This window comes from Thunnus albacares, chromosome 1, assembly GCF_914725855.1.
Source record: "Thunnus albacares chromosome 1, fThuAlb1.1, whole genome shotgun sequence".
Classification (NCBI taxonomy): Eukaryota; Metazoa; Chordata; class Actinopteri; order Scombriformes; family Scombridae; genus Thunnus; species Thunnus albacares.
The window spans coordinates 23,535,202-23,550,649 of NC_058106.1; the positions used below are offsets into that span (position 1 = coordinate 23,535,202).

The 15,448-nt window shown below is 38.9% G+C and overlaps 1 protein-coding gene across 1 annotated transcript in view; it reads right to left on the bottom strand.

Annotated features, from left to right (window-relative positions):
- LOC122986421 overlaps window positions 1-15,448 on the bottom strand; it is a gene marked incomplete at its 3' end in the record, with an annotated part of 73,110 nt that overhangs the window by 12,071 nt on the left and 45,591 nt on the right. Inside the window, exon 2 of the mRNA XM_044357686.1 lies at window positions 5,147-5,250. Coding sequence (XP_044213621.1) covers window positions 5,147-5,250 — 104 coding nt within the window. The remainder of the gene's footprint in view (window positions 1-5,146; window positions 5,251-15,448) is intronic.

Sequence of the window (15,448 nt, forward strand, 5' to 3'; positions counted from 1 at the left end):
ATTTATTTAAATAAGAAAATCATAATATTAGTAATGTTTTGGTGATTCCCAATTCTTCCCTTCACCCTTAACCCTCTTCTACTGATTATAATTGAGATGTAGTGATGTCCTAAAACTAAATGTTATTCTTTGAAGTGATAATTTAACTTGTTTCCTCTTTCTTAAAACTGAAAGTTTTCAGCAACAACTACTGATAGCACGTTAAAGGATAGGTTCACAATTTTTGTCTGTTTGTCCTAAAACAGTATTCAGGTGCCCAAATGAACACTGACACATTTTTCTTGTTGTAATCATTCCTCCTGTTCATACTGGCCATTAAGTGATATCTTCATAATGCACTTTCAATTTAAATGATTGGGGACAAAATCCACAGTCCTCTTTCTGTCCAAATATTTATTTAAAAGTTTACTTGAAGCTAATATGAGGCTTCAGTCATTCAAATTAATCAAATCAATTCATTATCTCTCAAATCCACTGTCTTTTTGATGCCTAATTCCCTCATGTTGTTACTGTACTGCCACTGCAGCTAAACAGAAAAACAATGTCCAGCGACACAAGAGAGACTTTTTGTGCTAAAAAGACTGTAACTGTGGAGGATATCCACTTTATTTGACCAACTCAGATGGCTGAAGCCTCATGGGGCTGTAGATTTTGTCCCCCATTACTTACATTTTAAACACATTTGAAGGGAATCTTCTAATATGAACAGGAATATATGGACAGGAAGAATGATCACAATGAGAAAAACCAGTTTCAGTGTTCATGTGGGCACCCCTGACTATTGTTTCAAGGCAGACTTGAAAAATTGTGGAAAGAAAACAGTAGAAGTTGGTGACGCTAAATTAAACAATGCAATCTGCCATAAAATCATTATGTGAAATTAAATGTCACAAGCAGAAGAATAAAAAAAAACGTGGTTACATGTGATTTATGTTCTGCTGTTAGCTTTCAATGGAGTTTACAAGTGGCCTCCAATTCCATAATGGAGTTATTTTAACAGTCCCAAAACACTGTGATGTGGAGCCTGTTACTACTCATGCTTTTCTTGCAGTTTAGAGGATTTAACTGCTGCATTTAGTGCACCAGCTAGTGTGCAGCCACATCATCCATGGTACAGCATATCTGTTTCATGTTCACACCTACAGGCAAATTAGAGTTTCCACTTCACCTGATCTGGACTGCCCAGGACCATCCTGTTGTAAGTGACAGAGCTATTAGAGAAAAAGTCCATTGCTAATTTCTACTGCTTTCTTATTAGATTTTTTTTGTTGTTGTTGAGAGATATGTTGCTTGATTCTAAACTGGATGATGAATGGTGTACTTGTACTCAGCGGATTTTAAGCAGCCTGGAGGCTTTCAGACAGCACGGTGCTGAATGTTTATCTGAATACAGTTTTCAGTGTCCTGTAGACAGGTGGGCTCTTTATGTATTCTACTGTACCTATCTCTAATGCATCCTCAGTACACTCTATTATTTATCATGTCACATCTCATTTGTCCAGCTCGATACAAATATTTTCAATACAGACTGAAACTTGGAACCTGACCTGTCTGTGCCTACATTCAGCCACTACACTGTAAACACACTGCACAGCATATATGCACAGGACAGAATAATATTAGATTCGGGGAAGGATAGATTTCTAGCAGTCAAGAATATGCTATCAAGTGCAGCTCATCTATGATTAAACAGAATCATAAAATCTTCAGGAGGCTGGAGGAGGGTGGAGAAGGTACAATGTTGAGAGAGTGTGGGAGGATGTGAGAAACAGAAGGGAAGACCAAGAGGACGACGAGAAACAGGAGCAACTGGGTACCACAACGGAGTAGAGGGGCAAGGGAGAAACACAAAGGGACAAGGTAGAGGGGGTCTGAAGCAGAATCCAGAATAATGATGGTGCGAATGTGAGGCAGAGAAAGTTAAGGATGCCACATGAGATGAACTGGGGATGTGGGAGGGACAAAGGGGATTCCCTGCTCGATGCAGTCTGGCCCTGCTTCCCCTTGGAGCGTCCTCCTAAGTCCCACTGTCATCATATTTGTCACACATCTGGATGTTCAACATCACAATAACTAGCAGCACCTTCTCCTCTTGTCTGTCTATATGCCTCTATGGTTGTTTCTGCCTCTGCCTCTCACTTCCCGTCTCCTCCTCCTCTCCTCCCCTTCCACTCCCATAAAACAACCAATGACATGAGACCAGCTCCAGACATCTTCATCTCTCCTGGAGCAAATTCTTCCGTCCGCATCTTTCTGATTTTCTTTAATGGTCAGAAATGTAACACTCATTTTTTCATGCATCAGTAGAATTTGTGACCTACAGTATTGAACCAGCAACAGACTGAACAAACTACTTAAATGAAGTGCATTTGAATGATGTCATTGCTCAGATTAGAAAAAAAAAAGATTTTTCACTGACTATGAATCTTTGAACTAAGCAAAATGATTCAAGTCAGCAAGTAATTTGTAATTTCCACTTTTAGTCTTTACTGGTCATGTTTCCATCCAAATGTAGTAAACTCTTTTCCAGAAAATCTGCAAAATGTAGAAAACATGATGGAAATATGACATTTATGTTTGTTTCATGTCTTGTCTTCTCATCGCTCCACACAGATCTGATGTTTTCATCTCTTCACTGGAGCAGAAACTTGAGAGCTGTTTAATACTTCATGTATGTCATGATTTATTTGTCAAGTCTGGACTGTGTTGCATTTTGTTTTTATCAATGCATCAACTTTTCTACCTCTGCCAAGCATAAAAACCTTTATGTGATATTTCAACTTTTTATGTTTCCACTCTGTGCATAAAAACAGGTGAATGGAAACACTCTTATTAACTAGGACTGAAACAAAGTGGCAGCTACTGTAATTGTTGATTAACTGTTTGAGTTATTTTTCAAAATGCTTTCAAAAACATTTGCTTGTTCCAGCATCTCAAGCATAACAATTTGCTGCTTTTCAATGTATTATATGATAGTAAATCTTTGTATTTTGGGCTGTTTGTTGTTCAAAACAAACCCAAACCTTGGGCTATGGGAGACTGTGATGGAAACTTTTCATATTTTCCTGGCCTTTTATAGCCAAAAACAATTAACTGATTAATCAAGAAAAATAATCAGCAGAATAATTGATCATGAAAAGAAGTAGTTGCTGCCCTGTTGATGACCTTTTCATATTCTCACATTAGGGAAAACAGCGTCTATTTTTTACTCGCAGGTGTTTAACCTTTAAAAGTGTGACACGCAAAACAAGAAGGTAAGATTAAAAAAGAGACGGGGAAAGTACAGTAGCAGCAGAGGACGATGAAAGGAGAGAAGGATGATCCTTTGAAAAAGAAAACAGTGACATTCTGACAAGGACGTGGAGATAAAGTGACAAAAGGATGAACACAAACCAGACCATTTTTGGTATAAAAGGAGAAGGTGGGTGACACAAAAACAAAGACAGAGACATAGATAACATGAGGGTAAACAAAGACAAGCAATGTGTTTGTTTGTCAGGTTCAGTGGGTTTTGTTACTCCACAGCAATGATAGCACAAGCTAAATACAGTTTTAAGTAGCACTTACGATACTTTATAAGTCAAGTTAGAGATTGTGAACGTTATTCTAGAAAATTATGTAATTTTGTTTGGCTGTTTGTCCTCTGAATAGCCCAGTTAAATCTCAGCTTGTGTATGTTTTATCAACTGGTGTGCTAGAGTGACTACTCAACAAACAGAGACACAGACAGAGATGAGAAAGCAGGCCAAAAATGAGACAGTGAGAGGAGGAAAGCAGGACAGAGTGAAGGAAATGCCAGCGGATCAAAATGTATAGGAAGAATTACATTTACTCTAGCAGCAGCCAATGGCTCAGAGTGATGCTCATTAGCATATGAATCATTAGCATGGCGCCAGAGGCTGGAGGCAAGCAGCCATGATGCACAAAGCTCAGAGCGCACAAAGCAATGTTTACAGAGTGCACTAAGGTTTCTGATCATGTTTGCTGTCATGGCCAAACATACAGCCTCTCTCTGGCTCCTGTGCCTCCCAAAGCAAAGCAGTACTCAACAGCTAGAGCACAAAGCAAGCAATCACTGTATACATTCAGTTCAAGGGCACAGAATCATCAAAAGAAAACATGACTGCCCACACCAACAGCTGCAGTTAATCTTCAGTCTTCAAGAGTTGTTCAGAAACATGTTAGAAAAGAATATTATAGGCTATGAAATGTAAGAAAGATGTGATTTCATGAGAGCCACCTGTCCTCAGTTACAGGGCTGGTAATCGAACCTCAATACTTTTTTAGTACTGACTGAAATGTGTCAGCACTGCCGAGTATGAATATAAATTTTGAAAGCTGGCATTTTATGTCAAGTCAGATTTGTAGTCTCATTTACTATTCTTTGATCCGATAGTTTGATATTTAAACTAAAATATTGTCAATTTTTTGGGCCAAAGTTCTTGTACAACTGCTTATGTTTTAACAATGTAAGCTTTTTTGGTTTAATAACAAAAAAGTTTCATAGGAAAACATCATTCACTTCTTAAGGTTAGGTATTGAAAAAGTATGGTTTTGGTATTAATATTAAAACTCAGGTATAGTATCAGCACAAAAGCAAAATAAAATATAAGAGACAAAAAAGATTTGAAATTACTAAATCATTCATTATTAATATTACATGATAGAGATGTTATTAAGAATTATCGTGTCCAACTTGAACATTTTAATATATTAGAAACTGACAAAAACATTTGTGGATAAAAAACACACAGGAAACTGAGGTTCAAACTTTTGTATTAATCTATTTACAAAAACAATAAATTTTGATGGATGTAACCTAAACAAATGCTAATGCAGTAATAAAACAATCAAAGATCCTCTCCATACATGTATGAAGACATATAGAAATACTCTGCACACACATCATTCTGTACATGAAGCTCAAACATCGAACTGTAGGAACAAAAAGAAGAACCTTTTTTTTTTTTTAGCAGAAACATTAAAGTTACATGATGAACTGTCTGAGCGGCAGATCTAAAATAAACCGATACTACTGTTGGTCAATAAGTGCAGTTACTTTGACAAATTTCTCTAAAACATCTTAAATAAATGTCCATTTTGAAAAATGCTCACTGAAATGTGATAAATAGGCACTGTCACTTACCAGTTTACGTTGACACCAGGTGCAGACGCCACATAGAGCTACCAGCCAAACGGCACATACTATGAATGCAACAGACACCAGGAATACACTGAGAGACACTGAGCCTGAAGGAGAGAGACAAAGACAGAGAGACAGAGAGACACACAGAGAGGAGGGTATTAGTGCATTTAATGAGATGCTTGTCCTTCTGAGGGTCCCGAAGTTTAAGGTTAAACATTGCAACTCCCCTCACATTCACGATGGATCAGGGAAGTAACACACGAAGTAAGAAGTATGACAAAACTCCCAATTTTAGGGGAATATCTAGGTATAATCAGGAGCAATGTCCTATGATGTTCCTTCCTTCCTTCTCCATTCATCGTTGTCATCTGGCATCTGTCATCAGTAAGACACAGAGAGAAATGTAACAGGAGTAAGCAGGAAAAGACATAAAGGCTCTGAAATGGCTTCATGCTCATGTTCCCTGCATGTATCAATAGAATATGCGCACATGTCAGGAAGAGATAATATCATGGGGCCAGAAGCCATGCAATTACCAGCTTCCGTTTTCTCTCCTCTATCTTGTAAATCCTTCAGCAACTTTTCCCCCCGTCTTGACAGATGAAAACTTCTGCCAGAGCCTTCTCTCTATGTCTTTCAATTACTGCCTCTCAACTATGCCATTCATTCAGTTGTCTGCCACCTTGTCTGCCAAGTAATTCAAAATGCAATGGCACGTTGGCAAAACAATGTCAGCAAACAATGAGCTCATAAATGCAACATCCCTTTTCTCTGCAGTACAGTCGATCTTTTTCTGAGTCTCTCTACCTGCAAAATTCACCAGACTGCTACTTCTCTCCTTTATCCCTCCATTTCTCTCCTCATCCCTGCTTGTGTGCCTTCAACATTTATAAATTTGTTGAGGCCAATAAATAGAGGAAGTGGATTAGCTGAGCCAACTTAATCATCCTTATCCACTCTCTGCTGTCACATTTTTTTCAATCTCCCTTCTTCATCTCCTTCAGACATATCATGTAGCTTTTAAAACAAGTTATATACACTGTTATTCTCTGGTAATATTGCTTTTCCAGCCACAGTTCAGTTACATAAATCAACAATAATCACACCATACAACCTCAGGGAGCTATTAAAATGTCAAAAATGTGGCAGTTATTCACTTTAGATGCTGGTTTCTTATCATTTCTAGCATGTCTATTATTATCTGGTATTATTGTGTTGGGTTACATCAAAACAGTGCTAACTTGGGGTGCCCTATCTCTTTCTGTCCTCACTTTTCTTATTATCTCTCTCTACTGTCTCTCCACTGTCAACTTTGTAATAAAGGCATAAAAGGCCCCAAAATACTTTGATAAGCATCAATGAGAACTGTTTGATTTTGTAAAATACAAAAGAAGTACAAAAGAAAAAGAACAAAAAACTAAGTACGTAAGTAAGTAAAGTTTATTTATACAGCATCTTTCATAGACACCAGTGACTTCACAGGCACACACACACACACACACACACACACACACACACACACACACACACACACACACACACACACACACACAAACAAAACAAAAACCAATAAATAAATAAATCAAAGATAAACAACAGATAAAACACAGGGGAAAAACAGGCATAAAACACAAGTTAAAACATAAAATACCACATGCTGTCTGAACAGATGGGTTTTTACTGCTTTTTAAAAGATTCCAGAGTCCACAGACCTCAGACTTTTAGAGAGTCTATTCCAAAGTTTAGGTGCTGCCGACTGGAATGCACAATCTCCTCGAGTCTTAAAACGTGTCTGAGGGACGCTTAGAAGACCCTGGTTAGAGGACCTAGGAGCTCGGCTCGTGGTGCGGGGGTGCAGAAGATATAATGTGGAGCCTGGCCATGACAAAAGAGTCTTTCTTCTGCAGTTCATCAGAAAGCCATCAAATATCCTCCTTAAGGTCAGCCATCTTTTTGTTTGCTTTCTGGAGTAGTAGTCCTCACAGGGCATAGTTGACATATATGAGTCAGTTAGCTTAGCCATCATGCTAGAACAGTAGGCAAGGTGTAATGCACCTGAATTTCAGTCAGTTTCTCCTGCTATGACACCGCTACAAACAGTTCTTGAAAACAACTTAAAATCAATGTCCGATGACAAAAATCCTGTATCCAGTTTAAAGATATGGTTAAAAACAACTAAGATCGAAAAAGTGTATAGCAAAAAATGTGGCCCAAAAGTGAATGGAAAGTCAATTTCTGACAGAGCATCTAGTGGGAAAAACACAAACGCCAATACAGGCGTATTTCTTCACAACAAGTCATACAAGCCAAAAACATGGCTACTTCAAGAAAAGTTTGAAATGCACTGCTTGAGGCACAGGACATTCAAAAGATATCATTAGAGAGAAGCCTGGAGAGTGACTTCTAATTACTCTTTTAGGCTCTTTCTCACATTACAGCACCATTAACTGAACAACTGTCATTGTATGTCCCCCCCAGAGGCTCATCCAGTTTACATTGTATCCTTACAATTAGCTGTTTGATTTCCCCCAATTATTAGTGTCAGCTTGTGTTTAACCAAGTCTATGGACCAGTTTGATAAGGTATCTGATTTTGGACTGCATTGCAGAATATGGTGGCAATTAAGATCATAGGGTAGAACCTTTTCATCCTCCTCTCCTTTCACTCTGGCAGCAGAGGCTAGGTTGTAGTAACATCGCTTTCTAAAGCTTGTCAATGCTTAACAGATAAGTGGTTTAAATCTTATCTGCGTTTTCTTGCCAATTTAGAGCAACACATACAGAGAAAAACAGAGAGCTAGTTGAAACAGCTAAGGGAGCAGAAATACTCTCCAGCTGGAGAGAACACAACCAGCTGGGAAGAAGAATGACTCCTTTCAGGCCTCTTTGAACTGCCAGACCTCAGAGTACGGACACACAACTCTTGCAGTTTTTCATTTGGTGAGTTGTTATCAGCAGGGGAACTGCATGATTTCAGACACTAGCCGAATAGAAAAGTTCATTTTTCCACAAGCTTTCTGCATTTCACGTAACGCGGAAGACAAGAGCTGGTGTCAGACGACTTTGTTGACTGTCTTCTTTAGTCTGTGCAAAAACAAAATGACACAATGAATCCTCTCAGCCCATAGTTGAAGGGTGTGCTTTAAAGAGATACAAGAGTTGCTCTACTGTAGCTGCTCAGGCCGTAATTTCTAACTCCATTGGACAACACATGTGTCATTTCAAAAAGAACAGGAGCAGGATTATTAAAACCACCAGTAACCACAGGTGTTGCCAAATCTTCTACTGAGAATCAGCTGCCCAACCTTGCATGCCAATTGGCCAGGTTCTTTGTTTTTTGGAACTGTTCAGCAGAGGCAATTGTTTTTGGAAACAGCTAGTTTGAACTTAATTTTACGCCTTAGGTGTTTCAGACACATTTAGACCTGGTATTAACATTAATGTGTAAATGTGATTGGATTGTCCAGACTGTATCAAGAAATGGTCTGGCTCACATTGTGATCAGATCTCAGCCAGGCGTATTTGTGAGAAAAATACTGCAACATTGCTTGCCATGTTTGTTGACAAGTGTGCCAGCTCCGCCTACCCGATTTTTTCATTGAGATCTGATCATTATTTGAGCAGCCTTGAAATAACAAGAACACTTATTAATGCCAGTTTTAAATGAAAAGATCTAATGTCATTATCCAGATATCATCTTCACATACAGATTGCATCTTAATAAAGGTGGAAATGGGGTCCTAGATAAACAACATCAACAGGAAACATAATCAGTCCCCATTCATCCATCTGTCTGGTTTTAGTTGCATTATGGCTGTTGACCCATCCTCAATGCTACCCCAGCCAACCAGTGACCTCATGTAAAACCACTTTGCATTACATTGCAGGACCACACATATCATTGTGCGTAGTTGACATTTCAGAGGTGTACATGCTGCTTTCCTTTGAGCCTCTGCATGTGAGGCTTTTTTCTGAGCTTGTCTCAATAAGACTACAGTTGAGCACCATGGACAGCGTCAATCTCCACAGGTCCTCAGATAATGCCACATTCATGTTATATTGGAGTTACTGTAATTACAAGTTTCCGACTTGTGAATAGCGTTCACATCTACCTCCAAGTGGTAATTACGACTGGGAAACTGGGATTTTTCTGAAAGCTTCAATATATGTGACTTGCCATTTAATAATATGGAAGTGCCTCAAAACCAAGTAGACATGGATGTCAGCCAAAGTCTGTCGTTAAATGTAATTAAACCCAAAGTTAATGGATATGGTGTAATTTTGTCAATGCACAGTATTTTAAACCCTCATATGACCAATACATTTATCATACAACCTTCCACAGTTGTCAGATGATGTGAAAGCTCACAAATCCTTAACATAGGAATCTTTCTGATCCTTCTCCTCCTTCTCTTCCTCTCATCCATTCCACACAGTGTGAACACAGCATAAAGTGAGGTCTACACACCTGGTGCACTCATAGGGCTGAGTGAGTTGTCTTGTTTCCTCATTCAGTTTTTGTTGTAAATACGTAGTATATAAATAAATCTCATGTCAACTGCAAGGATGTCTGGCTCCTGAATCTGTATCACCCCAAAAAAACCCTTTACTGAATCTCCATGTAAAGATGATTGGATGCATGTTTGCTGTCATAGATAGAATAGGCCAGCAACCTCATTTAAGATCTCATTCTTTCAGCCTATGATTACAGATAAGGGCTGAAAGCCTTTTTTGTTATTCTGCTCTCTCTTTACCATGATGTTTGGATACAAAACCCACATTACCCCAGCTGCTGCAGCTCACTAGCAATCTGTGCAATCCCTTTTACCATCACTTGAGAACAAGATCTTTGCCAAGGAGATGAGCTCAGACCCTCCAAAATTCACTACCTGCAGCAAACTCTTTCACAAAATGATCTACTGAGCATCTGTTGCAGCACTGGCCTCATTAAAATGTACTAAACATCATAGAGAAGTACTCTACTGGGAACAACAGATCAGTGGTAATAAGGTCCATTTCTGACCCATAGTCATGTTGTGCAGCTATGGATACCTTAATAAGAGAATGCCAACCAGCTACCTCATTTAAACCAGTTTGCATTACATTGCAGGACCACACATATTGTGTGTAGTTGACATTTCAGAAGTGTACATGCTGCTCCCCTTTGAGCCTCTGCATGTGAGCTCTGATTACCTTGTGTTACAACTTTTTCTGAGCTTGTCTCAATAAGACTACAGTTGAGCACCTTGGACAGCGTCAATCCCCACTGGTCCTCCGATAATGCCCTGTTCATGTTATGATGGAGTTACCGTAATTACAAGTTTCCGACTTGTAAATAGCGTTCACATCTACCTCCAAGTGGTAATTACGACTGGGAAACTGGGATTTTTCTGAAAGCTTCAATATATGCGACTTGCCATTTAATAATACAGAAGTGCCTCAAAACCAAGCAGACATGGACGTCAGCCAAAATCCGTCAATAAATGTAATTAAACCCAGAGTTAATGGATATAGTGTAATTTTGTCAATGCACAGTATTTTAAACCCTCATATGACCAATACATTTATCATATAACCTTCCAGAGTTGTCAGATGAGGTGAAAGCTCACAAATCCCTAACATGGGAATATTTCCGATCCTTCCCATCCATTCTACACAGCGTGACTGCGGCATGAAGTGAGGTCTACACACCTGGTGCACTCATAGGGCTGAATATGTTGTCCTGTTTCCTCATTCAGTTTTTGTTGTAAATATGTAGTATGTAAATAAATATCATGTCAACTGCAAGGACATCTGGCTCCTGAATCTGTATCACCCTAAAAAAGCCTTTACTGAATCTCCATGTAAAGATGATTGCATGCATGTTTCCTGTCACTGATAGAATAGGCCAGCAACCTCATTTAAGATCTAATTCTTTCAGCCTATGATTACAGATGAGGGCTGAAAGCCTTTTTTTGTTATTCTGCTCTTGCTTTACCATGATGTTTGGATACAAAACCTACATTACCCCAGCTGCTGTAGCTCACTAGCAATCTATACAATCCCTTTTACCATCACTTGAGAACAAGATCTTTGTCAAGGAGATGAGCTCAGACCCTCCAAAATTCACTACTTGCAGCAAACTCTTTCACAAAATGATCTACTGAGCATCTGTTGCAGAAACCGGCCTCATTAATATGTACTAATCATCACCGAGAAGTACTCTACTGGGAACAATGGATCAGTGATAATAAGGTCCATTTCTGAACTATAGTCATGTTGTGCAGCTATGGATACCCTGATAAGAGAATGACTTATTATATTATATCAGTTCCTCAAAACAGCTCTGACACTAAGGTGTAATCATTGAACAAACTAACCCTGTGTGAAAAAAACAATAAATGATCTAATAGTTTTAAAATATCTTTTATTTTTGGTTTACAGACCAACACTCTGAGGTGCTGCGGTATTTCTAAGGTAATTACTAAAATTGTTATTGTTTGGTTTTCCATGTATGTTGCACAACATGATATTTTGATTTCTCACTTATTGGTAAGAAACCCCACTTTAAAACAGCAAAGTAGATACCAGCTGTTGAAAAGAAAATTAAGTATGAAGCAAATTTGTCATTATAAAATATGCTCAAAAATAAGAGATTGAAAGCAAATGTCCACATCAAAGGATACGGCAAGTGGACAAACATTTTTCAGTGCTAACAATTCATGACAGGGTGAGGAGTTCAGTGAACCAAGAGGACCTGAGTGTCGAGCAACAGCTCCTCCACTTTGAGAGGAGCCAGCTGAGGTGGTTCAGCCACCCAGGAAAGGATGTAGCAGTCACAAGTGTGACAGAGCGGACACCACAGGGCAGAACATGATGGATATCTCCCATTGGGATGCTAGTTAGCAACAATTCCAACTCAAAGCCCACTTACTAGCTATTTACTAGCTATCTTTCAACCGTACAATGAGGTCTTTATAGAGATGCATCTGCTGACGCACAAGCTCAGTGGCTGTTTTGATTTCATCCACAGCATTTTTAGGACTTCTTGTGTGTGTTGTCTTAAAAGGAAAGCATCATTCAGGAAAATCTACCTGCTGATGAAGACTATGCAATATGGTTAAAAGCTCTGGAAAAGCTAGTAAGTGGACCTTGAGTTGAACATGTGTTCAGTATTTCAACAAATAATTGTATCTTTGATTAGTTAACATATAATTGCACAAAAGTGCAACTTGTGTTGTTTTCAACCAAGCCTGTCTTTGAACTGCTTACACATATTCACTATGCTGATGTGATATCAGGTCATGGATGGTTTAATAAATGCTGATTAACTTCAGATGAAGCACCTACTGTGCTGTGTTTGGTGTCATACAGGGTACCTCCCATGGCTCCAAGTGTAAACAAGAGACTCTGCTATCACTCTGCTATCACTCAAACTCTCACTCGCACTCTCTATGTTATGTATTTTGGAGTTACTACAGTAAGTAAAAAGCCTGAGATCATATAATTAATAGCCACTAAATGTAATGCAGAGAGTGTTTGATATTTAATTACAGGCAGCGATGTAGTAGACTCTCTTAACCGTTCTCCATGTTCTCTCATTAATCGTTATTCTGGTCCACCATCTTCCCAGTTGCAGTCTCTCTGTCAACAAACCATTATTTTCACTCATGTGGTAATTATATGATTTATAACACAAATGAACTGCTCATCTGAAAAAATATTCTTCACAAAAACTGCCTTTGTCTCTATTGCTCTCTCTCCACAAGCAGCACCCTCTCTCACCTCCAGTCTCACGCCCATTGTTCAAAATTTTGCAGAAATTCACAGCACGTGATTGATAACACTCAAGTACCGTTGAGAGTGTACCGTGACAGGAATGGAGAGCAAGTGATAAAACTGAGACAGACACTGGATATTTTCCCTTCTGAGCAGTATGGGCAACCTACTATAAGCAAAAACAGACTGTTGTCTGTCTTTGCCAGAAATGCCAGTGACAGTGAAAACATTTATATTTTGACATTAATAGTTTACTGCTCTCCAGTTTGATGATAATATGAGAATTTGTTTCTGAACTCAGCGGGGACCTGAAACAAGCCAAAGTCCTCTGCCAAATGTACTACAATGTGCTTTTTTTAATAAGTCAGTTTGTTTGCTTACAGTCAGTCACCACATTCATTGACTGCAATGTATATAAATCTCTGAATTTCTTGTGTTACCCTTCATTAAAGCACCTGTGGCTGCTTGATCCACTTTCTCTAATGTAGAAGCTAAACATATTTAACATGTTCTGTTTGTTGACTTACTCACTGTTACTCATGTACTCATATAAAACTAATACAAAGTTTAATTTAAAAAGTAAAATGCAACTAAAAATAACTGAAACTATTTCCAAAGTAACTCTTTCTATGTTTATTCACAGTTGAAAACCATCACTCTTAATGTCCTCCACCTGGATTAATTACTGGCTAAAAAAATCTGTGTTGCTACCTTCTTTAAAAAAATAGAAATGGCTCCAACAGCACCATTAAAATTAAATTAACTATAATTGACACTAATGTAAAAAGGGCCGCACATAGTGAGCACAAAGAACTGATATCCAACAGTTCCAGGCAGCAGAAAGCTGTTTTAAGCTAAAAATGAATAAATCAAATAAACTAACTCTATTGTACTTGCCAAGCACCAAACAAACCAGACAAAGTTAGTGAAGCTTAACAAGCTGGTGAAGAAACTTGAACATCCTGCAAGCGGCCCAGACATTTTTCAGAGTTTGTTAGGGTGAGAGTTTTTATTGGACTTCATCAGGCAGCCAGAGACAAAAGTCTGATGGAATAAAAATGTAGCTCAGTGTCTGCTGTATGTATAGTACTATTTGCTAACACATTAGCAACATCAACTGCATAAAGCAATAGCTGTGTGTCTGTCAGCTTGTTTTGGAACCTTTTTGCCCCCTAGTGCCCAAAAATGAATGAATGCAGGTTAAATATTTCTGAAGTAGAGAGAAGAGTCTATCTGCAGTCTTGCAGACCTACACAACACACCCGCTTTACTACATGAAACGTCCACTTCACTACATAACACACCCCCACAATGTTGTCACCATAGCAGCATGTTACACGACAACCCCCGACCCCTAACCCCAACCCTTACCATCTCACTGCTCACATCTAAACCTAACCAAGTGGGCATGTCATGTAGATACTGCAAGTCCGCACACAGACCTACTTGGAAGTAGATGTAATTTTGATCATGCTATGTTTTTACTGAAAAAGTATGGACTCACAACCATAAGACATTTCGCTTTTTATCAATGAATGGTCTCTTTTTAGTACTTCAATCAGTACTACAATCTGCAGAGCCTGGCTCTGCCCAAAAGTCAAAACACACACTAACACCTCTAAAGCTTGCTTTGTTTAACCTGAACACAAACACAAAAACGTGAAAACAAAAAGTTCTTATATGATACAGGAAGTTATTTGCAGTAATAATTTCTTGGCCAACAGAGGCCGTGGAAGCTTCGTGGAAGCTTTTATTCACTGTACTGATGGTTGCCAGGCAACCAGCAGAGACTGGGTTTTCACACTTAAAGCGCAAGTTTGACATTGCGCAGAGCAAGGCCCTCTTTACAAGTAATCTGTGAGGCAGAAATTATGGTGGCAACAATTTTACTGTAGAGAGGAATCGCGGAAGAAGTTATTTTGTACATCTCTGAATTCCCAAAGTTATGTTAATTCTACTCTCTGATGCCACCAGGACTTGACTAAAAAATCTCACATATATCAGAGAATATCAGAGAGCAAAGGCACACCAGTTCAGAAATATTTACATACTGATTTCTAGTCCTTAGCATCCTAGTTAGCTGCTTTATTGGATTATGTACAGCTCTTACCTCTGTGCACTACCTCTACCTACTATTTGCTCTGGCGCTTTTGGTCTGAAACTTGCATATTTTTGAACTTTGGTGTGAACCAGGCCAGCCGTTCCCCCCTGCTTTCAATCTTTATGATAACTGACTTCTGACTTCGGCTCCATACTTAAAGGACAGATGTGAGAGTGCTTTTCTCTCGGAATGAAAGCAAATAATTGTATTTCCCAAAATGTCAAATTATTCCTTTAAAAGCTGAGTTTCTCACAGGCTCATCCTCTTTCTCTGCTTCTCTCTCAAACACTCCCCCACACTGTCCTTCATAATTCAGTCCATGCTCTCCTCTCTTGTGGGCACCAGTATCTCTCCCTGTCAAATGTGCCCCTTCGTCTCTCTGCGTCTCCTCTCTTCCACCTGCTGTGCTTATCTGTTTGTGCTCTTTTCACTCAGCCCCTGGTG